General features: G+C 44.3%; 1 protein-coding gene and 1 long non-coding RNA gene across 9 annotated transcripts in view; one reads left to right on the top strand and one right to left on the bottom strand.

Moving 5' to 3' along the window:
• Window positions 1-24529, top strand: part of MAP2K5 (mitogen-activated protein kinase kinase 5) — a 266618-nt gene that overhangs the window by 223008 nt on the left and 19081 nt on the right. For 2 of the 8 annotated variants that reach the window (XM_044925390.1, XM_044925388.1), the window contains one exon: window positions 617-1819. The exons of 3 other annotated variants lie outside the window; for them this stretch is intronic. In XM_044925390.1, coding sequence (XP_044781325.1) covers window positions 617-784 — 168 coding nt within the window. In that variant the 3' untranslated portion in view covers window positions 785-1819. Of the gene's footprint in view, window positions 1-616; window positions 1820-1845; window positions 6944-24529 lie in introns of those variants that run through there. 3 more of the 8 variants (XM_044925393.1, XM_044925389.1, XM_044925387.1) reach the window with 3 other exon arrangements.
• LOC112587919 lies at window positions 4945-12815 on the bottom strand. The gene is made up of 3 exons (XR_003112445.2): window positions 12687-12815; window positions 12200-12285; window positions 4945-5068 (listed from the first exon to the last, which is right to left on the bottom strand). It is a non-coding gene; the product is annotated as an uncharacterized LOC112587919 (long non-coding RNA).

Below are 24529 nucleotides of genomic sequence, written 5' to 3'. Positions count from 1 at the left end.
TCCAGAAAGCCAGTGTAATTTACTTCATTTGGGTGGGTGCTCTTGAAGCTCACATCCAATAGTAGTTTTCACTTCTTAAAAACCCATCACCATTTTGAAGCTTCATGCAGAATCCTTTGCCTTTGCCTCACACTCAAGGGTCACAAGTTAATCTAGGTTACTCCTTGCCCTTATTTGCTATTACAGCTTCTCAGAATTCAGAGGCTTGGTAACAGAAAAGATAGTCAGCATATTAAGTTTTTAGTGCAATCCTAGAGGAAATTCTGAATGTGCCGTGGCGTCCTCTTGGATTCATGTAGAATGAAATTAGATTGGCTGTAAAAGATCAAGTTAATGTGAATCCTTAGTCTTTCCTCAGAAAGAGGCAACTGTGAGGCTGCAAGTGCTGTGTTCTCAGCTCCAAGGCCGCTTTCTTTGATTACAAATGACAGTTTTTAGTCAAGCAGGGAGAGGAACAGAGTCGTTCCCTAACAAATTCCCAAATGGTCATTTATTTAGTGCAGATTGTTGATTTGACAATGCACAAGCTGTTAGAATAACGTTAGCGTCGAGCATTGGTAAATAATAATTATCGTCTCCTCTTTCTGATGTCTTGCATACCATTCCTTGTCTCTAGATTGTTGCAATCAGGATGAATTCTGATCAGTTTTCTCTCACCACTTTAAATAAAAAGCAATTTATGATATCAATTCAAAGGTTTTTAGCCTTTGTATTTCATCCTTGTAAATACTCTAAACACCCAAACTTCTATGTAAAACAGTTTTCATCCCCAAATGTAATATAGCAGTGTGTTTCCCTTCTACATCATATGTGCTTTCCAGGAAGGTAGTTTTCTTCATGTTACCCCTGGAGCAAAATCTCAGTTTTCATGGTAGTTTCAAGTTAAAGTTCACCCCTAAAACCCCTGCAATTTATACTGTGCAGGTTGCATGTCTAGAATAAACTCATCTTTTTTTTTTCTTTTCTTTTTTTTTTTTTTTGATGAGGAGGTCTCTGATGGTTGGGAAATTCATGTAGTTAGTCACATTTGAGGAAACTTGGAACAGGTTCTAGAGATGGAGACCCATTTACCTTGTACATTATCATGCTATGGCTGGATAGCTCAGCTATTAAAACAAAGGAATAGGGTTTCATAAAACAGATATATATGTGTAAACGCGTGTTTCAATGCTGCAGTGAGTTGGCCACTTATAAATAAAACATCTGCAGATCATACATACACTGATAAATGCATCCGGATGTCTGTGTTGGTGGGGAGCGCCACTCCAGGGTGGCCAGTCGTAAAGACAAGGCTGAAGGGCCCGTGCCGTCAGTGCCCTGGAAGCCAGCACACGTGGCTGGCTGTGTGCGTGGAGAGAGACAAGGGAGACATATTCCGATATATCTCTTTACAACGATATGCCCTGGTGTGTGCTGTCCCACATTTTTAATTAATAAATATCAATAAATCAATAAGATGCAATGAAAAATTTAGTCACAGGAAGCACCATCCTATACTTAATTTAACATTATTTCTGGTACTGCTCACAGTTTGATTTGAGTGAGTTTATTCCCCTAGGTGCAGCAGCAGGGAGGCACACCCTGCCTTAGCACAGCCTCTGTGAGGGGACAGGAACAAAGAAGTGCATGTGAGGCCTCTGCGGTCAAGGGGGTTGAGCCCAAATATTGGACCCCCTAGGGGGTAAGAAAGAAAGAGGGCTGTCCCTGGCTTGACAAACCTGAGTCACATCCTAGGGATCCCCTTAAAGGAGCCAGTCTCTCTCTTCCTTCCAGCATATTAATGGCTTTAATTTTTCCTTTTCTCTCTCCGTCTACAACCTATTTGACGGTGCTCCCATCTGGAAGCTGAGAGCATTCTCTGGAATGCATGAACTGTAGAGCCCATTTGTCACTGTGGGTGGGGGCCTGCCTTTCACAGAAAGAGCAGTTTATCTCCCAAGCCCGGTGACTCCAGCCAGCAGGATACCAACATGGTCTGCACAGCTTGGGCCACATCGGCTGTGAAGACTGCAGGATTGCTGAGATTTCCCTATGGGCCTGCCTTTTCTAGATCCAAGGGAGAACATCAGAGGTGAAGTTGGACAGAAATATCGAAAGTTACAGACTCGTCAAGAAACTCTTACATGAACTTGAGAGTGTCCCTGACAAGTCTCAGCCTTAGTAAATGAGGATACAGGGAGAGGTGTGCCGAATCTCCCTCACCTCTGGGCCTGGGCTGTGCATGTGGCGAGTGCTCAGGTGGTTTTTGTCGTTTTATTTGGGGCAGTCGCCTTACATATGAGAATACTTGAGTCTTAAAAATCATCATCTTTGCAGTTTTTGACCATGTCATTCTTAAAAGATGAAATGTAAAACTCAGGTTTAGGCTCTAGAGTGTTAGAACTCATTTAGCCATTTAGCTATTTAATTCTCTCTGCTTTGCATGGTTATTCCTAAGATGGCTACAGTTTTTCTGTTCTAAGTGGAAATGTCTTAAAATTGGACTAAGAAATTCGCTTGATGTTCACATTTGGGGGAGGCCAGCCAGGATCCACAGGAACTGGTACTGTTTTCTGGCGCATAGCCCTTAAACTACATAAAGAATTAACTCAGAATTCTCATCATTGGCATCCACATCAGCTTGAGAGATCACAGAAGCAGGCAGACAACTGAATTCGGTAGATACATACCGACTATTATGTGCAAAGTCCTGTGCTAGACTCAGCAGAAGACACAGAGTACGCCTCACACAGACAGTGTTGCAGAGGGTGAGGCACCTATGCAAGTAACTAGAATAAACTAACTACAGAAAAGAATTGCAGAGGTCTGTGGGGATCCACAGAAATGGGGAAAAGCTATGTGGAGAAGGTGGCATTTGAAAAGGGCCTTTGGAGGTTGGATTGAATTTTAATAGAGAGTTTGCAAGGAGTCATTCCGGGCAGAGGAAAGGATGGGCAAAGCATGAGTCTGCCGAGCCCCCAGACCTTTTCAGAGCAATGTGAAACCTCCAGTGCTGCTGCAACGGGAATCCCATTGACACTGGCCTCCTGGAGTCACAGACCCACAAAGGTTGGGTTCAGGTAGGCAATATATTCACCACATGCTGGGCAATCTGTTAAGAAATTCCACTTCTAGTAGAAGGAACCCTAGTATCCAGGTCTGAAAACTTTGACTTGACATAGAAGCAGCCACCCACCCATCAGTACCTTTTTTCTTGAATAAATTCTCCTGAGTGGACTCCTGCTCACTTATAGGAAAGTCCTTCATCCTTGGGAAAGATCTTCCCTCTCCTCAGTGCCTTCCGAGTTGTGTCATGAGTAATTCTTCAAGTTGTTGTTTAAAGCTAGTTATTGCTAACTTTAAGCAAAGGAAAACCAGCCATGTGGGCAGCAAGGAACATTCAGACAGATAGGAACCCCCCCACACACACTCTTTCTGCTCCTCTGATGATGATTCCATAATTAACCCAATTTTAAGTCACCCTGATATAAAGCACAGGAAAGACCTACATCAGTGCTGCCCCAGCTCTGTGACTGAAGACCAACAAACTTAGCAAAGTAAGTTTCCACACTGCAGAAACTCTGAGGAAGTGGCAGACAGTGTTCGGAGGCGTCAGACAACCAAGCAAGGGTGTTCCAGCTTCTGTGGGGAAAGGGCAGCCTCTGCCAGGCGGAAAGCGTTGATGGGATTGCAACAAGACAGGAGAGGATGGTGATGTGCAGGCAGTGGGGAAGGTTTCCCAAATGTCAATTGGGAAGATTGAGGGAAGCAAAGCATTAAGGATCCTACCCCTGCGTTCAGGGAGAGAGACGACCTGAGATGAAGGCATAGAGATGGAGAGGTGCATGGCTAGCTTGGCTATTCAGATAATATGTTTACATATTTTTAAGTAAAAGGCACATGGTGAGCAACCTTGCTGTATAGACCATTTGTATAAACCACAGAGAATTCCTTCTGAGGAATTAATCTTCCTTCCAGGTCCCTTTATAGTAAAGGTCAGGCTGATTTAGCAGAAAAGCCTCCCTTCCCTGGTCAGTGGGTCCCTAGTCCCTCCCCACTCTCTGTGTCCTCTTCTGAGAATGAAAGGGATGGACTAGATAAGTAGTGCTTGACCTAGGGTCAGTGACTTCCGGAAGTCTGTTAGAGCCCCTGAAATTACTCCCAAACCATATGCTTGTGGGGAATGCGTTTTTCTTTTAAAGAGAAATTCATGGCTGTCATCAGTTTTTCAAAGGGGGACCGTGACCCTAAGTGATTGTTCAGCTCCTCACTTCCTTCCCACTTTGATCACAGGAGCTCTGTGGCCAAGACCAGGCGAGCTGCTCCGGAGGGGGGCCTTCATTTGGAGGGTGAAATGCTTGCTGGCATGGGGGAGGGAAGGAAAGGGATGGGCCCTCCCTGTGGGACTCGGCGGCCGGGCTTCCCACCAGCTGTCAGGCGGCCCTTTAACCTCTCAGCCTATCCTGAATGTGGGCCTTGACTCAAGCCAGGATGGTGTGGGCCATGGGCACCTATGCAGTTACAATTTAGGTTCAGAGCGCTGTAGATCCTTCTATGCATTTAGAGTGTTTCCAGAAGCTTTCCATGTCTAAGCTCTATTTAATGGAATCTATGCATAGTAAGTAATCAGGTCAGAAAAGCCGCCTCCCGGTTTGAGATCAATCGCTGGCTAATACTTTATCTAGGCCACTTTATTATCTCATGCTGATCCGATTGCCATTCTCCTCCTCCTTTGTACCATGCGCTTCGGCTGTGGTACAAGTACGTACCACATACATATTAAAAACATATACCCATTCTATCTGTATGTAAATGTGTGAGGCACAGCTGGATATTGCAGAGGAGTTTGATTTACTAATAGTTATTATCTGTTCTAGCTGTTCAGTGGCAGAGAGAATTTCAGAGCAACAAGCTGGCGCAGAAATTGTCTTTATGCTGTTACTATACTGCTTTAGTAATTGTTTAAAAACATGGGTTTTCTCCTCAGGTTCCCATAATCATGCCTGGTACTTTGTGCATTTCCTGGTACATTCCAGAGCAGGGCATCCTCGTTCAGCATTTCCTCAGGTTTGGTTTTCCACTCAGGCACCTGAGAAGAAACACAGAGTGCAGTTTGCAATTGAAATTTGACATTTTGCTTAGAAAGCAAGTAAATAGCAGGGCTGGAAACCCCAGAGAAGCAAGTATGGGTCTTGCGGGAGGAGTGTCAGTTATAATCAAAATAGTGCTTTTAGAAAGATTTTTTTTCCCCCCTTCATCTGAATTCCAGCAGCTGCAAACTTGAAGGCATCTCATTTCTCAGAAAAGGCTTTATGTACTGGAGGTGGTATTGTTTGGGGGCTAATAAACACCAAACTGTTCCAGAAGAATCTGTTTAAACATTTAATTACTTGCAAAGAGATGTTAACTTGTTTAACTCCTCTAAATTACATTGTCACTGGTAGCTTTTCTGCTTATCCAAAACCTGATTATAATTACATTTTCAGATAGGCTGGTGCGTTGTTCTCTAAGTGAATCCAGGTATGCGATAAATTGGGCAGGGTCCGTTTTAAAAATTGGGAAAACCATCATGTTAGGATTTTTATCTCCAGCACTCAAATTCCAGTGTGACTTCTGGGTTCAGACCAAATGGCTTTATTATGGGACTCAAACCCACAGAATGCACTGGATGGTTAAGGAGATGATTGTAGTCAGGCTGTTGCAATAGGGAGAATTGTTTTTTAGTGAGGAGTGTCTCAAAGCAAAGGGAGGGAGCCAAGGTTATGGAGGCAGGTGAACCAGGGAGTTAGCTGCCAACCTTACGGAAGGATGGACAGGGGTCTTATCTCTGTGAGAGCAGCTAGTCTTTGGAGCTAACATGGAAGTAGGGAGATTCCTCACTTATTACTGCTTTCTGGAAGCCTAGGATTCAGATAAAATTCAGCATCATCACCATATTCTACTAACCGGACCAAAGATGAAGTTCCACTTTATTTTGGTCCAGTGCTTACTGAGTCCCTAAGCACAAAAATGAGGAAAGGCACATTGCCACGCACATAGCGCCTTGCCCAGCGCTCATGGACCATGTGCTTGTAATCTAAGCTTTTTAAGCTGCTAGTGGTGGTTTAACAAGCGATTCTGAACTTGGTGGTAGTTTACTCCCTTTAGCTAGTTTGCTGCGTCACGTGGACCATGTATTAAAAATAGACCCTTAGGGCCAGACTTACACGTGTGTCTAACCTCCAGTTCTTGCAGACACCATTTTTGCTTTTGGTTTTTCTTTGGAAAGTGCACATCAGCTCATTGGCCAGGACACCCCAGATTTGCAGAGGGAAACTGGATAATATTGAAACTTCAACTAAATATTTTCTCCGAGCACAAAAGACTTCACAGAAGCCCAGGGGCTCCACATAGGGTCCATTTGACAACCACGTAATGAATTTATTATTATTATTATTATTTTCAAGTTTTAAAGGCCGTTAAAATCATCTGTTTTGTGTCTGCTTATAAATGGGAAGGCACTAGTAAGAAGTTGATTTTAGTTTTTAATTGCACATAATTACAACGGCAGAATCACTGTCTGGATGCTTGAGATCACACTGAATCAGACAGCTTTAATTTGAATTTTTGATGACATGTTAGCACTTCAGCGAGAACAGAGAGATTATAACCCCAGAAAGTAAGCTTTGTTTTTTCATGTGACTGCTTAATCTTTTCACCAGACTTTAGCAGATAAATGCATGTGTATACGTGTGAATGTATTTGTATATATGCACATAGCCAGAGATATACAGATAGATAAAAATCTGTCATTCCTTGATCATAGTGATCTGACAGTTTTAATTTCCCAGTTAAGGATAACTTTTTTCCTCCATCAGTCAAGTCCGATGTCTTAATATGGTGATGATTTGCCTGTTTAAGATTGCGATTTTTGAACTCCTGCCTGCAAGTCTTCTTTCTTGTTTTACTGAGCTGACTGCCATCTTCCCAGCATCATTTCAGGGCGCAGCCCTGAAATGTGGCTGCACAGCCCTGGCCACAGGAACAGCTTCATCGCCTCGGATGCAGTGTATGCAGCAGTGGGGCCTCTTCAGTGTTCTGCCGCATTTGCCCAGGCTGAGCTGGGTCTTCTGAGTGGATTCTGCATTTGTTCCTCCTTTGAGGTTGCTCAGTTCACAGGGAGTTTCTGTTATTTGGGTGGTGGCCTCAGCCTAGAATGCCCTTCTCCCCACCGTCTTCAGACTTCGCCTTCGTCCTCCCTGTAGCCTTCCCCACTCCTCTGTTTCACAGTGCCTGCTCCCTGCTCAGAATCCCTCCACCATTTATTGTCTCCAACTTGAAACAGCACTTCATCACATAAAATATATATTCATGGTAAATTCACAGCTTGGTCCATGTGGTGCAGGGGTTCCTAACTCATCAGAATCATCTGAGTGGATTTTAAAAGAAACTGCCCAGATCCCAATCCAAGTCAGAGAATCTCTGGCATTTGGACCAGGGAGCAGGTCCTGGGGGCTCTTTTTGTTGCTGCTGCTTTTAAAAACTGTCCAAGTGAAACTCACTGGTTTGACACCATTTTTTTCTCCTTACAACTAGATTGTGAGCTCCTTGAAAGAAGAGCCTGATCTTTAATTCAGTTCCTAGCTTAGTCGTATGTGGCTGTCATTCAGGCATGTTCTCCGTTCTGACTAAAAGAAGAGATAGCACTATTGATTATTCTTTGCATGTGCCACTCGTTCTACTTCATTGTAATAAAACACTGTATTAGACATAAAGACAAATATGACATCGTGTGTCCCTGTTCTCTAGGAACTCAGAGTAAAGTTGGGGAAACTCACCCAAGAGCAAGCCATCCTGGGCTCTGATATTCAGTATGAGTTAGGATGGCCACACTAGAACTACATGGTCTGATCAGAGATTCTTGTTTGACTTTCTGCTATGAGAGGTCATGTGGGAAAATCATTTGGTTCCAAAATAATAGAATTTCTGGGATATCACATTGTTTGCTTAGATACCATTCTCAGGTTTTAACAACCAGTACAGCCAGACCCATCAAAACAGGCACCAGGGCTCTGCTGTCCACCCTGGAAGGACAGGAAGAGCAAGAAAGTGTGAAGCAGTCCTTGCTCAGAGCACCTGTGATCTTTGGCGTGTGTTCTGACCACTTGAGAATTCACCTTTGACAGTTCCTTCCAAGTCAAAAGGTCATTAGAGAGTCAAGACTTAGAGGAGACCACCTGGCCAGCACGTTTTTCATTAGATTAGATTCATTCGTTAGATTGATGGCAGGGGACCCCAAGGTCTTCTATCACCATGTCAGATGTGAGCCACCCTGCCCCCCAGTCCTTGGGAATAATAGATGAGGCTGAAAAATCCAGTCATTCAGCCACTTGTGGGGGGAATATAAAACAATCCTGAAGCCCAGTCTCTATGACTTGGGAATTGCTACTGAAAGCAGCAAACTTGTTTTCCTGTAGTTAGTTAGTTTAGTCGCTCAGTCATATCCGACTCTTTGAGACCATGCCAGGCCTCCCTGTCCATCACCAATTCCCGGAGTTCACACAAACTCATGTCCATCGAGTCGGTGATGCCATCCAGCTATCTCATCCTCTGTCATCCCCTTCTCCTCCTGCCCCCAATCCCTCCCAGCATCAGGGTCTTTTCCAGTGAGTCAACTCTTTGCATGAGGTGGCCAAAGTATTGGAGTTTCAGCTTCAGCATCATTCCTTCCAAAGAACACCCAGGACTGATCTCCTTTAGGATGGACTGGTTGGATCTCCTTGCAGTCCAAGAGACTCTCAAGAGTCTTCTCCAACACCACAGTTCAAAAGCATCAATTCTTCGGCGCTCAGCTTTCTCCACAGTCCAACTCTCACATCCATACATAACTACTGGAAAAACCATAGCCTTGACTAGACGGACCTTTGTTGGCAAAGTAATGTCTCTGCTTTTGAATATGCTATCTAAGTTGGTCGTAACTTTCCTTTCAAGGAGTAAGCGTCTTTTAATTTCATGGCTGCAATCACCATCTGCAGTGATTTTGGAGCCCAAAAAAATAAAGTCTGACACTGTTTCTACTGTGTCCCCATCTATTTCCTGTAAGTACATGTTTTCCTGTAAGTACACTCCAATAAGGGCTTCCCTGGTGGCTCAGTGGTAAAGAATCCACCAGCCAATTCAGGAGACACACGTTTGATCCCTGGGTCGGGGAGATCTTCTGGAGGAGGAATTCACAACCCACTCCAGTATTCTGGCCTGGGAAATCCCATGGACAGAAAAGCCTGGTGGACTACAGTCCATGGGGTCACAAAAAGTCGGACACAACTTAGCAACCAAACAACATCAACAGCACTCCAATAAATCGACGCAATACTTATCAATAATGAATGAATCTAGCCAGGAATTTCAAGGGCTGGAAAGTTATTAGAAGCCACCTATTTACAGTTGTAACCAGCTGGATTTATTTAATAGGTTGTTTGCTTTTTAATTTGTAGCAGTTTCAAGAGAGACCTTGGGGGACCAGGAGCTGTGTGGTTTCAGTGAGGGCTTCTGTAGACAGCTATTTGGGGGGTCAGATCTGCCTGCAGATAACTTGAGGTTCACTTAGCCGTTTAAGAGACTGCAGAAAGGCAGCGGAGACATTTGGGCTTTCTGTCCTCTATTTAATTTTCAAGATTAGAATTGAACATTAGGCCATAGTCTACCGAGGGACATTTGCCGGAGCATGGACTCGTTTCTTTCCAGTATCCTGGCTTACTGTTTCTCCGCTCTCTTAATATAAACGGTCACTGATTCTGAAGTAGGAGAATAAGTTACCATTCGTTCATTCGTGCAAAGGTTCCCTCAACACAAATAAAAATGGAATTTTCAAATAGAACCCGATTAACTCTTAATTGTATACCAATAGCCTGTGTGCCTCGCAGCTCCCTCAGACTGCTTCTGAATGACCCGCATCTCTTTCTAAACTTGGGGGTGGGGGAGGGGGGGTTCAGTGAATAGGAGGACTTTCTCACTGTGGGACTAGTGTGGAGTTGACAAAAATTTGTATACATAGGGTGCATTTTTCCACTTAAGAGGGCTGTGCTGAGACATTTTTAATTGGATTTTCATGGTGATTGACAGCATTTGATTATGACAGTAACTTTATTTGGCTGGACTGCTTTAGCCTGTTGTTCGGATTTTTCCATCAAAGCTCCTTTTTGTCCTCTGAATCCCAGTGGAGCAGCAGTCTGTGGCAGAGCCTCTTAGCACCTTTGTTGTAGCCATGCCTGGTGATGATTGGGCCCAGCTGGTAGTAGACAAGAACATGTTCCTTTCACAAAGAGGCTGTCTCTCCCGCCTCTGTGGTTTCAATAATTTTAAGAGCCCCCAAAACCTGTTGAGGATTAGAAGTAGCTTTAGATGTGAAATGAGTGTTAAGTATTAGTAATCGGGAGATTAGGGCCCCAGGGACAATGAGAAATAAACAACTGCAATTAAGGCAAATCTGCCGATGTAAACAAAATTTAGCAGAAACAGATGCCCTAACCATTTTGGGGGCTTGATTTGAGGGCACTAAGGAATCGATTTTTGTCTTGTTTACACTTTCAAACCCCTGTGATATACTGGAAGGCTGAATATTTCATACAGCCTGATTTTAGTTAATTTTTTTTTCAGCGCCTCACAGTAGGTGCCTCTCTGCTCGCAGTGACCAGGCCTGAGTTTATTCAGCATTCACAGGGAGCAGCTAATTGTCTATGAAGGGCCCCCGTGTTTAAATGGGCTTGACAGGAATTTAAATTTTGTTTCAATCAACCCCTGTGCTCACAGCCTGCTCCACTTTCTAATTTTTAAATTAAACATGATTTTTTTTTTTTTAAGCCACAGGCTTGCCTCTGGAATACTCTCGCTCTCGGGAAGGCAAATCAGCAGCCCTGGAATGCTGGTGTTTGCCGGGCTTGAGGCGCCAGCTCCAGGGCTAGAAAGTTCTTTCTCCTAAACGAGCTTTGCCTTCCCCTGTCAGGGAGGTCAGCAGAGCCCTGGCTGGGCAGCTCGGCTTCCCGCCTTTGGAAATGGCCCCCTTTCCAGCTCACCTGTGCAGGCAGCAGTGCGTGTCATCTGGAAAGTGGGTTAAGTACCAACGGCAGGCATGAGGCTAGCTTTTCGGGGCCGGCTGAATTGTAACGCACTGCACGTCTGCTGCAGATTTGTATTTCAGCAGCCTCTTCTGCTCTTGTGAGACAGGAAGAGGATGTCACACCTGTGCGTCTCAGCACACACCCACCCTCCTTTGTTGAGTGTCTACTCTGGGCAGAGCGTCCTGACTGATGCCGAGGAAACACTGTCAATCTTGCCTCCTGCCTTCAACCAGCTTCCAGTCTAGCAAGGAATACGAGGACATGAACAGCCAAGCGCAGGATAGACAGACTTGCCAAAGGCCCTCCTGCACCTACTCCTGCCTGCCTTCACCTGGCCCTCCACCTCACTGTGCTCCCGTACACGCAGCCTATGCCCTAACAGCCTGACAGTCCATTAACGCATGAGGCATCCTCACACGGTCATATCATGTGCCGTTTCTTCCATCAAGAATGTGCTTTCCTTACCCATGTGGTGAGCTCCTACTCGGCCCGCAAAACCCCACTGGCTCAGCCCCTGAAGGTTTGCCAGGCCTCCTTCAGTAGGGCTGCTGGCTTCCTGTTGTGTGCCACCCTTCTTTCTGGCTGAGTACCTCTGCTGCTGCTGCTAAGTCGCTTCAGTTGTGTCCGACTCTATGTGACCCCATAGACAGCAGCCCACCAGGCTCCTCTGTCCCTGGGATTCTCCAGGCAAGAACACTGGAGTGGGTTGCCATTTCCTTCTACAGTGCATGAAAGTGGAAAGTGAAAATGAAGTCGCTCAGTGCTTTCTTCACACTTTATGGCAGTAATGTAACAGGCCATAAGCAAGACCACGGGTTCCTACAGGAAAAGATCAAGTCATCTTTATCTTTGTACCTCAGCTTTAGCCCAATCCCTAGCCCCACATTGAATGCTCAATAAATAATTATTGAACTGAAGTGATATGAATTTAACAGGTTCAATGAGCTCTGAGAAAGGCAAGATTTCTTCCAGGCAGGGTTGCCTGGGGAGGCTTTGTGAATGGGGTCACAACTGAGCCACGCGTTGCAGGACATTGGGGTATTTTTGTGAGAGTATGACTCTCTGCACATACGTGAGACACAGCTTATATCTAATATACACACTAGTCAAAATCCATACTATACCTATTTTCTCTGAAATTACTTGAAATGGGAGCAACTGTTGCATACAACTTGTGGCTGCAGATAAATTCAGTCTTCTAATTTTTAACCTTAAAGAAAGAAAAGCTTTACTTTAGAGAGAAGAATTAAGCTTAACAGATCACAGTTTTAAATATGCATGTATTTACAGAGATCTTTTGTATATCGTATCTCATCTGACATTCACACAAACACTATGAAGATGATTCTTATTCCCGTTTTACTGATACATTGAATTGGGGCTCAGAGAGGATAATTGACTTGCCTAGAGTCACACAGCCAGGAAGAATGCAGGGCTGCTCTGCACTACATCAAAGCTGATGTTGGTGCATAGTGGGCAGAGGGCTGTTCTTACGGTTGTGACAGTGGCAGGTAGGGCAATCCAAACAAAACTGAAACAGATTCCCCCAGAGAGACATAGAATGGCAGCAGTCGTGCTTGTTCATCCTTCCAGGGTGCTTACTCAGCTCACCCTTCTATCCCCCTCCACCTGGGCCTCGTCCTGCATCTGGAGGGCTGTGGTTGGAGCAGAGAGCTGGTGTCTGGACACAGCGGCTGGGGCCTGGCTGGGGCCTAAACCTCAGTGCAGATAAACCAAGTAGGAAGAGAGGACGTATCACCAGCAGTTTGCACCTGTCTGTTTCTCTGAAGAGAAGCTGTGAAAGTTCGTGAGCTCTTCCGGCTTTCTGGCTTCATCAATCTATGGCAAACACTGAAGGCAGAGCATGTTCTGCAGTTTATCTGGCCACAAAACCTTCTCTCCTTTTTAGTTTACTATCACAATTATAGAAATGAGCAGCTTCTAAGTGATATTACTCTTTGAGTTTGGGAGAAATTTCTTTTAACTCAGCAAACCTTACTGAGCACGTTCTATATGCGGAATAGGTTGCTAGGTGCTACAGTTTAGTGCTACTCAGATACAGACCCAGAGAAGGCAATGGCACCCCACTCCAGTATTTTGCCTAGAAAATCCCATGGATGGAGGAGCCTGGTGGGCTGCAGTCCATGGGGTCGCTAGAGTCTGACATGACTGAGCGACTTCACTTTCACTTTTCACTTTCATGCATTGGAGGAGGAAATGGCAACCCACTCCAGTGTTCTTGCCTGGAGAATCCCGGGTACGGGGGAGCCTGGTGGGCTGCCATCTCTGGGGTCGCACAGAGTCGGACAGGACTGAAGCAACTTAGCAGATACAGACCATGGACTAATGGTAATATCTGAACAGTTTCTTGAACACAAGATGAGGAGTTTGTGCTAGAATATAAATCAAGCACGTATGGAAGTTTTCTGTTTAGTTCACCTGACAGTTTTTTATAGCAAAATTTTCTCTGTGAAAAAGCTGTGTGCTGATTTACTTCCTAGCATAGCTTCTTATCTTCTTGCAAACTAGTGGCAAGTGGCCCCCAGACCACTTCCTTGAGTTGCACAGCTGTAGGAATACAGAGACTGCCGAAACACCAGCCTTGCCCTCCAGGAGCTTAACAGTGTGGTGAGGAAGACACTGCATCCCTGCAGCTGGCAGAGCTGTTTAGTCAGTTAGTCTTGTCCGACTCTGCAACCCCGCAGACTGTAGCCCTCCAGGCTCCTCTGTCCATGGGATTTCCCAGGCAAGAATGCTGGAGTGGATTGCCATTTCCTTCTCCAGGGGATCTTTCTGACCCAGGGATCAAACCCGTGCCTCCTGCATCGGCAGGCGGGTTCTTTACCACTGAGCCAGCCGACACAATACAAGGCACAAAGTAGCTATTCAGTAATCTCTCTTGACTGGATGATCGAAAAGAACTAAATAAAAGACACTCTTCAGAAGGAGAAAAAAATATTCGCAAACAGTGTACCTGATAAGGGATTAATATCCAAAATATATAAAGAACTCATACAACTCAAAAGCAAGAAAAACAAACCAATTTAAAAATAAGGCAAAGGAGGACTTCCCTGGTGGTCCAGTGGTTAAGAACTTGCCTGCCAGGACAGGGGAAATGGGTTCAATCCCTGGTCCAGGAAGATTCCACATGCTGCAGGGCAACTAAGCCGTGTGTCGGCCCCTGCTCACTCCAGCTGGAGAAAGCCTGTGCACCACGGTGAAGACCCAGTGCAGCCATAAATAAATAATAAAAATCTACAATAAGTTAAATAGGCAAAGCACCTGAATAGACGCTTTTCCAAAGAAGCTATACGAATGGCCAGCAAGTACATCACTAATTATGGAGGGAAATGTAAATCACAACCACAGTGAACGTATCACCCCATGCCTGTTAGAATGGCTGTCATTAAAAAGACAGAGATAAGTGTTGGCAAGGATGTGGAGAAAAGGGAACCCTGTGTAGTGTTGGTAGGATCGCAAACTGGTAAGGCTACTCTGGAAAACAGTATGGAGCTTCCTTAAACAATGGGAAATAGGGCTGTCATGTGATCCAGCATTTCCATTTCTGGGACTGTATCTGAAGGAAACAAAAGCACTAAGTCAAAGAAATACCTGTACCCCCATGCTCATAGCAGCATTACTTACAACAGCCAACACATGGAAACAACCCAAGTGTCCATCAACAGATGAATAAGTAAAAAGGTTGTGAGATAGATACACATATATACACAGTGGAATATTATCCAGCCATAAAAAAGGAAATTCTGCCATTAGCAACAATATGGATGAATCTTTAGGGCATTATGATGTTTGAGGTAGGTTAGACAATGACAAAGACAAAAATCTGATATGTGGAATCTTAAAAAAAAAATTTCATAGGAAAAAGATTTGTGGTGATTAGAGGCAGAGGAAGGGTGAATTGGATAAAGATGGTCAAAAGGTACAAACTTCTGGTTCTAAGATAAGTAAGTACTAGGGATGTGATGCACAAAATAACGACTATAGTTAATGTGATATATTTGAAAGTTGTTAAGAGAGTAAATCCTAAGTGTTCTCATCACAAGGAAAAAAACAATGGGCTTGCCTGGTGGCCCAGTGGTAAAGAATCCATGTGCCAGTGCAGGAGACAAGGGTTCGATCCCTGGTCCTAGAAGATCCCACATGCCGCAGAACAGCTAAGCCCCTGCGCCTCAAATGTTGAGCCTGTGCTCCGGAGCCCAGGAGCCACAGCTGCTGAGCCCATGAGCCCCAACTACTGAAGCCTGCATCCCCTAGAGTCTTTTTTCTGATCGTTCTAAGATCATGAAGAAGAATCTTGTCTCCTGGACAGCAGGGGAGGGGCTGACTGTGGGAAAGTAGTTAAAGCCTGAGGTGGCTGTACCGCCCCTCCAGAGTCCCGTCCCCAGCCCCCAGCTGCTCAGCAGGAACCAGCGCATCACTCCCTACCTCCTGACGCTTTGCTTTCCTTCCACTCGCAGATTGTGACTTGTTAATAGGATTTGTCGTCGTTCAGTCGCTCAGTCGTGTTCAGCCCTTTGCAACCCCAAAGAATGCAATACACCAGGCTCTCCTGTCCTTCCCTGTCTCCCAGAGTTTGCTCAAACTCATGTCCATTGAGTTGATGATCCCATGACCCCACTCGTTTCCATAACCATGGTTGTAGAAGTGGAAAGGTATGTGGCTGACAACCAGCAGGACATACTCTGTCCTCTGTGTGTGAAGTCTGCAGAGGCCAGAGATGGGCTCTCGATCTTGAAAGTGAGTCTGTTGTGAACATAAGATGAGAAGCAACATGGCAGATTGGAAAGAGCATTAATCTGGATTATCAGAAGACGCAATTTCAGGATTTCTCTTTTCAGGAGAGCCTCTCCTGGGTAATCAACAGTTACTTAGCTTAACTGAGCCTCAGCTTCTTCATCTATAAAATGACAGAGTTAATACCAGTCTTGAAGGGTGGTTGTTTTCCCTATTAAAATAGTTTGTGAAAGTGTTTAAACTGTTAAGTGCTAGATATGTAGGGGCACTAAATCCTTCAGCCTCTTTGGGTTCTGATTCGTTCCATCTGATGTTCCTGGGCATGTCTGATCCATAGCTTCTTGAAAGACAAATATGCTTAGTGGAGCTTAATGCAATCTAGAACAAGTAAACATTGTAGACATTTGTAGTAGAGTCTAGTGAATTGGTAGTTTCTTAGGGATAGACCTTAGTTTTCTGAATGTTGAGCTTTAAGCCAACTTTTTCACTCTCTTCTTTCACTTTCATCAAGAGGCTTTTTAGTTCCTCTTCACTTTCTGCCATAAGAGTGGTGTCATCTGCACATATCTGAGGTTATTGATATTTCTCCCAGCAATCTTGATTCCAGCTTGTGCTTCTTCCAGCCCAGCGTTTCTCATGATGTACTTTGCATATAAGTTAAATAAGCAGGGTGACAATATACAGCCTTGACGTACTCCTTTTCCTATTTGGAACCAGTCTGTTGTTCCATGTCCAGTTCTAACTGTTGCTTCCTGACCTGCATATAGGTTTCTTAAGAGGCAGGTCAGATGGTCTGGTAGTCCCATCTCTTTCAGAATTTTCCACAGTTTATTGTGATCCATGTAGTCAAAGGCTTTGGCATAGTCAATAAAGCAGAAATAGATATTTTTCTGGAACTCTCTTGCTTTTTTGATGATCCTGCGGATGTTGACAATTTGATCTCTGGTTCCTCTGCCTTTTCTAAAACCAGCTTGAACATCTGGAAGTTCATGGTTCATGTACTGCTGAAGCCTGGCTTAGAGAATTTTGAGCATTACTTTACTAGAGTGTGAGATGAGTGCAATTGTGCGGTAGTTTGAGCATTCTTTGGCATTGCCTTTCTTTGGGATTGGAATGAAAACTGACCTTTTCCAGTCCTGTGGCCACTGCTGAGTTTTCTAAATTTGCTGGCATATTGAGTGCAGCACTTTCACAGCATCATCTTTCAGGATTTGAAATAGCTCAGCTGGAATTCCATCACCTCCACTAGCTTTGTTCATAGTGATGCTTTCTAAGGGCCACTTGACTTCACATTCCAGGATGTCGGGCTCTAGGTGAGTGATCATACGGTCGTGATTATCTGGGTCATGAAGATCTTTTTTGTACAGTTCTTCTGTGTATTCTTGCCATCTCTTCTTAATATCTTCTGCTTCTGTTAGGTCCATACCATTTCTGTCCTTTATCGAGCCCATCTTTACATGAAATGTCCCCTTGGTATCTCTAATTTTATTGAAGAGATCTCTAGTCTTTCCCATTCTGTTGTTTTCCTCTGTTTCTTTGCATTGGTCGCTGAGGAAGGCTTTCTTATCTCTCCTTGCTATTCTTTGGAACTCTGCATTCAGATGTTTATATCTTTCCTTTTCTCCTTTGCTTGTCACTTCTCTTCATTTCACAGCTATTTGTAAGGCCTCCCCAGACAGCTATTTTTCTTTTTTGCATTTCTTTTCAATGGGGATGGGTCTTGATCTCTGTCTTCTGTACAAACCTCTGTCCATGGTTCATCAGGCACTCTGTCTATCAGATCTAGTCTCTTAAATCTATTTCTCACTTCCACTGTATAATCATAAGGAATTTGATTTAGGTCATACCTGAATGGTCTAGTGGTTTTCCCTACTTTCTTCAATTTAAGTCTGAATTTGGCAATAACGAGTTCATGGTCTGAGCCACAGTCAGCTCCTGGTCTTGTTTTTGCTGACTGTATAGAGCTTCTCCATCTTTGGCTGCAAAGAATATAATCAGTCTGATTTCGGTAATGACCATCTGGTGATGTCCATTTGTAGAGTCTTCTCTTGTGTTGTTGGAAGAAGGTGTTTGCTATGACCAGTGTGTTCTCTTGGCAAAACTCTTTTAGCCTTTGCCCTGCTTCATTCCATATTCCAAGGCCAAATTTGCCTGTTACTCCAGGTGTTTCTTGACTTCCTACTTTTGCATTCCACTCCCCTATAATGAAAAGGAGATCTTTTTTGGGTGTTAGTTCTAAAAGGTCTTGTAGGTCTTCATAGAACTGTTCAACTTCAGCTTCTTCAGCATTACTGGTTGGGGCATAGGCTTGGATCACTGTGATACTGAATGGTTTGCCTTTGCAAATGAACAGAGATCACTCTGTCATTTTTGAGATTGCATCCAAGTACTGCATTTCAGACTCTTTTGTTGACCATGATGGCTACTCCATTTCTTCTAAGGGATTCCTGCCCACAGTAGTAGATACAATGGTCATCTGAGTTAAATTTACCCATTCCAGTCCATTTTAGTTCGCTGATTCCTAGAATGTCAACGTTCACTCTTGCCATCTCATGTTTGACCACTTCCAATTTGCCTTGATTCATGGACCTAACATTCCAAGTTCCTATGCAATATTGCTCTTTACATCATCAGACCTTGCTTCTATCACCAGTCACATCCACGACTGAGTATTGTTTTTGCTTTGGCTCCATCCCTTCATTCTTTCTGGAGTTATTTCTCCACTGATCTCCAGTAGCATATTGGGCACCTACCGACCTGGGGAGTTCCTCCTTCAGTATCCTATCATTTTGCCTTTTCATACTGTTCATGGGGTTCTCAAGGCAAGACTACTGAAGTAGTTTGCCATTCCCTTCTCCAGTGGACCACATTCTGTGAGACCTCTCCACCATGACCCGTCTGTCTTGGGTGGCCCCACACAGCATGGCTTAGTTTCACTGAGTTAGACAAGGCTGTGGTCCTAGTGTGATTAGATTGACTAGTTTTCTGTGAGTATAGTTTCAGTGTGTCTGCCCTCTAATGCCCTCTCACAACACCTACTGTCTCACTTAGGTTTCTCTTACCTTGGACGTGGGGTATCTCTTCACGGCTGCTCCAGCGAAGCGCAGCTGCTGCTCCTTACCTTGGACAAGGTCACCCCTCCTGACCTTGAACATGGAGTAGCTCCTCTCGGCCCTCCTGCGCCCACGCAGCCACCGCTCCTTGGATGGAGGTTGCTTCTCTCGGCTGCCTCCCCTGACTTCGGACATGGGGTAGCTCTTCTCAATCTGGTCTCATTACTTCATGGGAAATAGATTGGGAAACAGTGGAAACACTGTCAAACTTTATTTTTTTGGGCTCCAAAAATCACTGCAGATGATGATTGCAGCCATGAAATTAAAAGATGCTTACTCCTTGGAAGGAAAGTTATGACCAACCTAGATAGCATATTGGAAAGCAGAGATATTACTTTGCCAACAAAGGTCCATCTAGTCAAGGCTATGGTTTTTCCAGTGGTTATGTGTGGATGCGAGAGTTGGACTGTAAAGAAAGCTCAGCACCGAAGAATTGATGCTTTTGAACTATGGTGCTGGAGGAGACTCTTGCAAGTCCCTTGGACTGCAAGGAGATCCAACCAGTCCATCCTAAAGGAGATCAGTGCTGGGTGTTCATTGGAAGGACTGATGCTGAGGCTGAACTCCAGTAGGCCATCTCATGCGAAGAGTTGAGTCATTGGAAAAGACTCTGATGCTGGGAGGGATTGGGGGCAGGTGGAGAAGGGGACAACAGAGGATGAGATGGCTGGATGGCATCACCGACTTGATGGACATGAGTTTGAGTGAACTCCAGGAGTTGGTGATTGACAGGGAGGCCTGGCGTGCTGCGATTCATAGGGTCGCAAAGAGTTGGACACGACTGAGCGACTGAACTGAACTGAGCTAGGGATAGACAGATCTCTGTGAGTTGTTCTTCCCCAGTCATTATAAAGCCTTAACTTTTTGTGTGAGTCCTCTAGTATCAGTATTATGAACATCTTGTTGGAGGGATTATTATGAAACAGTTAAGTAACAAGAATGTGCTGTCTGTGAGGTGCTGTGATGGGCTCAAAAGAAATGTAAGAAACATCCAGATCTTCAAGGAGCAGACTGGACACACCCAGAGGAGACATCTAGAAAATGCGGGGTGGGCTGTGTGCTGCTGATGTGCCTGCTGGGGCGAGGGCTCATGACACGGTGGCTGAGGGTGGGCAAAGGACACATCTCAGCTCCGGCCAGACCTGTAGGATTTGTTTGAAAATAGAAATTTTAAAATGGTGGTTCTGGACATCCCTGACGGTCCAGCGGTTAAGACGTTACCTTCCAATGCAGAGCATGCAGGATCCCTAGTCAGGGAGCTAAGATCACATATGCCTCGCAGCCAAAAAATAATCCCAAACAGAAACAATATTATAACAAATTCAATAAAAACTTTAAAAATGGGTCACATAAAAAACAAATTTTTTTTGTAAAGGAAGGGGTGGCTCAGCGGAGAGCCAGCTCCGGAAGGGCTTTGCACACAGTGAGGAGTTGCAGCCGCAGGAAGCCATTGTTAGTTCTTAGGCAAGGCAGTGTTGTCATTGTTCAGTCGCCAAGTCCTGTCCAACTCTTTATGACCCCATGGACTGCAGCACACCAGGCCTCCCTGTCCCTCACTGTCTCCAGAGTTTTTGCCCAAGTTCATGTCCATTGAATCAGTGATGCCATCCAACTATCTCATCCTCTGTTGTCCCTTTCTCCTCCTACCCTTAATCTTTCCCAGCATCAGGGTCTTTTCCAGTGAGTCAGCTCTTCACATCACATGGTCAAAATATTGGAGCTTCAGCATCCAATGAGTATTCTGGGTTGGTTTCCTTTAGGATTGACTGGTTTGATCTCCTTGCTATCCAAGGCAAGGCAGTGACCCCAGCACAACAGGCAAACAGGCTACAGAGGACTGATCTCTGCTTGCTCCATGTGGACCAGACTCTTGCTGAAACTGATTTATAAATAGGGATGTTCTAATCCCCTGGCTCTTTCTGAAATTCCATGAAGTTCTCCAGCCAGAATAACAGGAAACCCAGTTCAGAGCCTGTGGCTTCTTGGCAGCATGTCATTTGTCTCTCTTTCTGCATCTTCTTTTCAGTGTCCTTTCTGTCACTATCAGAGAAAATCATTAGTATGCTAATCTAGCTAGCCGTCATTTTAACAGTGACCTTTGCTAACCTGCCTTTGCAATTTCAGGAACTACGTTTGACTTCTCTAAAAGTAACCTTAAATTGTAGTCTTGTAAGAATTCCAGAGCTGTATCCTTCACTCCTTCTTCTAATGAGGTTATGACCAAATGCTCATTATAATTGCTTTAGACTCCTTTTAATTTTCAAGCTTATTAATCATAAGAAGAGTTATTTAAAATTGCATAAATTAATCTTAGATTAAAAGCCCATCAAAGCCTCGAAACAATTAAGAATAAGTAGGATTTCCCTGGGGCAGCAAGTTTTATTTTAATATTGTAGTCAGGTGGATATCAGAACCTTGAAGTATGGTAGTGATTAATGTATGCAAAATTTAAATGAGATTTTTTAAATGGCAAATCTCAATCACATATTGACCTAACTGTAGGCTTTAACTGCATTGTCTGTCATATATTTAAACTGTTTACTAATCAACATTTTAATTACAGTGTGTGTTGGCAGACCCTAGGACAAATAAAATCTAGCATTTTAAAATGTTGCTGCAAAGTCTGTTATCCAACAATAACAAGACTCTTTTATTGGGGAGAATGGAGGAATGGGAAAACAGAGCAAACTTCTGAAGCAGCGTCGCGATTCCGCACCGAGTCCTAAGGTGTGGCGTTGCCCCCTCCTTCCTGGCCCCCGCTCTCGCCTTGCGATTCTGCTGGTCTCAGACAGCTGCCCCTTCATTCATGAAGTGCCTGCTGGGTTTCCTTTGAAGTTGTTTCATGTTTAATTGGGGAAATACTTCCCTTCATGTGTTCAAGCCCTGGTTGCCAAGCGTTGTTTACTTGAACAATGTGGGTAGCCTAGGGTCCCTCAGCCCATCTCCTTTTGTGATATGGAGACTAGATATTTCCAGAAACTCAATTCCATCTCAAAGTCAGCAGTCATTTTGTCTTGCCTTCCTCCCTGACCACAGGTAGGGTAAGGCAAGCTTTCCCAGCTTTCCCCAGGAAGGTGGTCATGGGCAGCATCAGAATCTGGAAAGATTTTTCTCTGTTTTACAAATACTGTTTCATTATTGAAAGTAGATGGGCAATAAGGTCACCTTGAACAGATTATTTTATCCCTCAAAACTTCAGTCCCCACATTACAGAAAGGGATGTGTGTGTGTTAGTTGCTCAGTCATGTCTGACTCTTTGTGACCCCAAGGACTGTTGTAGCCCGCCAGGCTCCTCTGTCCATGGAATTCTCTAGGCAAGAATACTGGAGGGAGGAGGGAGGAGGGTTCAGGATGGGGAGCACATGTATACCTGTGGTGGATTCGTTTTGATGTTTGGCAAAACTAATACAGTGTTTGAAGTTTAAAAATAAAATAAAATTAAAAAAAAAAAAAAAAGAATACTGGAGTAGGTTGCCATTCCCTTCTCCAGGGAATCTTCCCAAACAAGGGATGAAACCCAGATCTCCTTCATTGCAGGCAGCTTCTTTACTATCTGAGCCACGAGGGAAGCCCTTATAGAAAGGGATAATAGTGACCAAATTACTGCTTTCTTGTGTGTGAAAACCCAGACAAGATAAAGTGCATAAATCACTTAGCATAGAAGTTAGGAAATAAATTCCCCCAAAATGTTTGCTCCTGCTCTCATCATTGACTTTCTAAAACTAGTGTTAAAATTGTTTAAAAATTCAAAGAGTACAGAAGGATGCAAAATACACCCTCAGCCCCACTCTCCAGAATTAAGCACTATTAATAGTAATTTGTGTGTCCTTCAAGAATTATTAATTTTATTGTTCTGTACCTTACTTTTTTGCTTATATCTTTGAGATCTGAGATCTTTCCATATCACATGAAAGTCTGCCTCATTCTGTTTTATGCTGCATGGTGTTCCATTATATAGATGTTTCATATTTATTTAACCAGGACCCTGCCATAAAACATTTTGGTGATTTCCAGACACTTGCTGTTAAGCTGGTGACCATCTTTCTATATATATACATATGCCTTTACAAAATGGATATGAGAATTGCAATTCCCCCTCACCTCTTTCGGAGCTTCCCAGGTGGCCCAGCAGTAAAGAATCCACCTGTAAAAAAAAAAAAAAAGAATCCACCTGTGATGCAGATGTGGGTCCTGTCCCTGGGTCAGGAAGATCCCCTGGAGAAGGGAATGGCTGCCCACTCCAATATTCTTGCCTCGAGAATTCCATGGACAGAGGAGCCTGGCAGGCTACAGTCCATGGGATCGCCAAGAGTTGGACACAACTGAGCATTCACCTCTTTTGCTACTAAAGTATTAGACATTAATCTTCATCTATCTGATCAGTGATAAATGATATTCAATTGTTTTCATTTGCATTCTTTTTATTAAGCATGAAGGTTTTTTTCATGTTTACTGGCCATCGGTATTTTTTTCACATACTGTGCGCATTTTTCTTTTGGATAGGTTGTCTCTTCCTTTATCTTTTTGAGCCTTGATTTCCCCATCTAGAGAGTGAGGGAGTTAGGCGCACAGTCGCCAAGATCCCTTCTGCCTCTGGAGACTGAGGTTCTGGCCTGAGTGTCCCGCAGGCAGCTTCTGCACTGCTACCAGAGGCGCCCTCTGCTTGTGACCTTGTCTAGCCCACATTGGGGTTATGGGGCATATAGCTGTGGGTGAACTGCAGAAGGCTCGTTTCCTTCTTTTGTTCAATTGTGCATCTTCCTCTCTTAAGAAAGCAGTCTTGGAAATTGCAAGGCAGAGCTGGGATTGAACTTCTGTTAAAGCTGCCTGTAGACATCAGGAAAATTTATTTTCTCTATTTGCTTTAAGCCTGGGAAGACTGTGCGGTTTTCTCAACACTGCCCTGATGGAGCCCTGACCAGCAAGCGTGCAATGCCCCTAGCCCTAACGTGCCATTAATGATAGGTTAATGTACAGTATAATGTTTTGGGGACTATGGGTTCATTACACTTCTGAGTGTGAGGTCTTTCCACAGAGCGCCCAAGGTCCCATTGCATTATATCATGCAATAAAAATACCCTTTTCATATCACACACTAATAAACTGTATTTGAAATGCTGTCTGAGGGCACTGCCGTCTTGTCTATAGGCTGTGCACGAGTGCAACAGTTGGGTTTCCTTTTTTTCTGTTTTGTGTTTTAGTTACACGCAATTCTGAGCTCAGGGAAGTCAGCTCATTCCCGTTTTAAATGAGGGAGCAAGTTGGGTCTTTAGGCCTGAGGCTCAGGAGAGGAGCAGCTCAGTGAGTGGTGTGAGTCCTTCCTACATGGAGAGCCAGACCCCCTCTGCCTGTCCACCCACACCGTGTGCAGCTGTCAGGAGAGCCGGTCTCGGTCTTCCAGACTTAGCACTGAGCACGTGTTAGGTATTGCAAAAATGTCCTTAGAAAAAAACAAGTCCAGGCCACTGATAGTCACGACTATAGAGCTGTTTCCAGCATAGCCTCTGTGCTGGGCATTTCCTACACACAGCCTTCCTGATGTCCAGGGCAGACCATGGCCTTCCTGTGCAGTTGGTGATGTTCTCC

This window comes from Bubalus bubalis, chromosome 11 (genome assembly GCF_019923935.1).
Source record: "Bubalus bubalis isolate 160015118507 breed Murrah chromosome 11, NDDB_SH_1, whole genome shotgun sequence".
NCBI classification, from domain to species: domain Eukaryota; kingdom Metazoa; phylum Chordata; class Mammalia; order Artiodactyla; family Bovidae; genus Bubalus; species Bubalus bubalis.
This window is presented reverse-complemented; position numbering and strand designations above follow the sequence as displayed.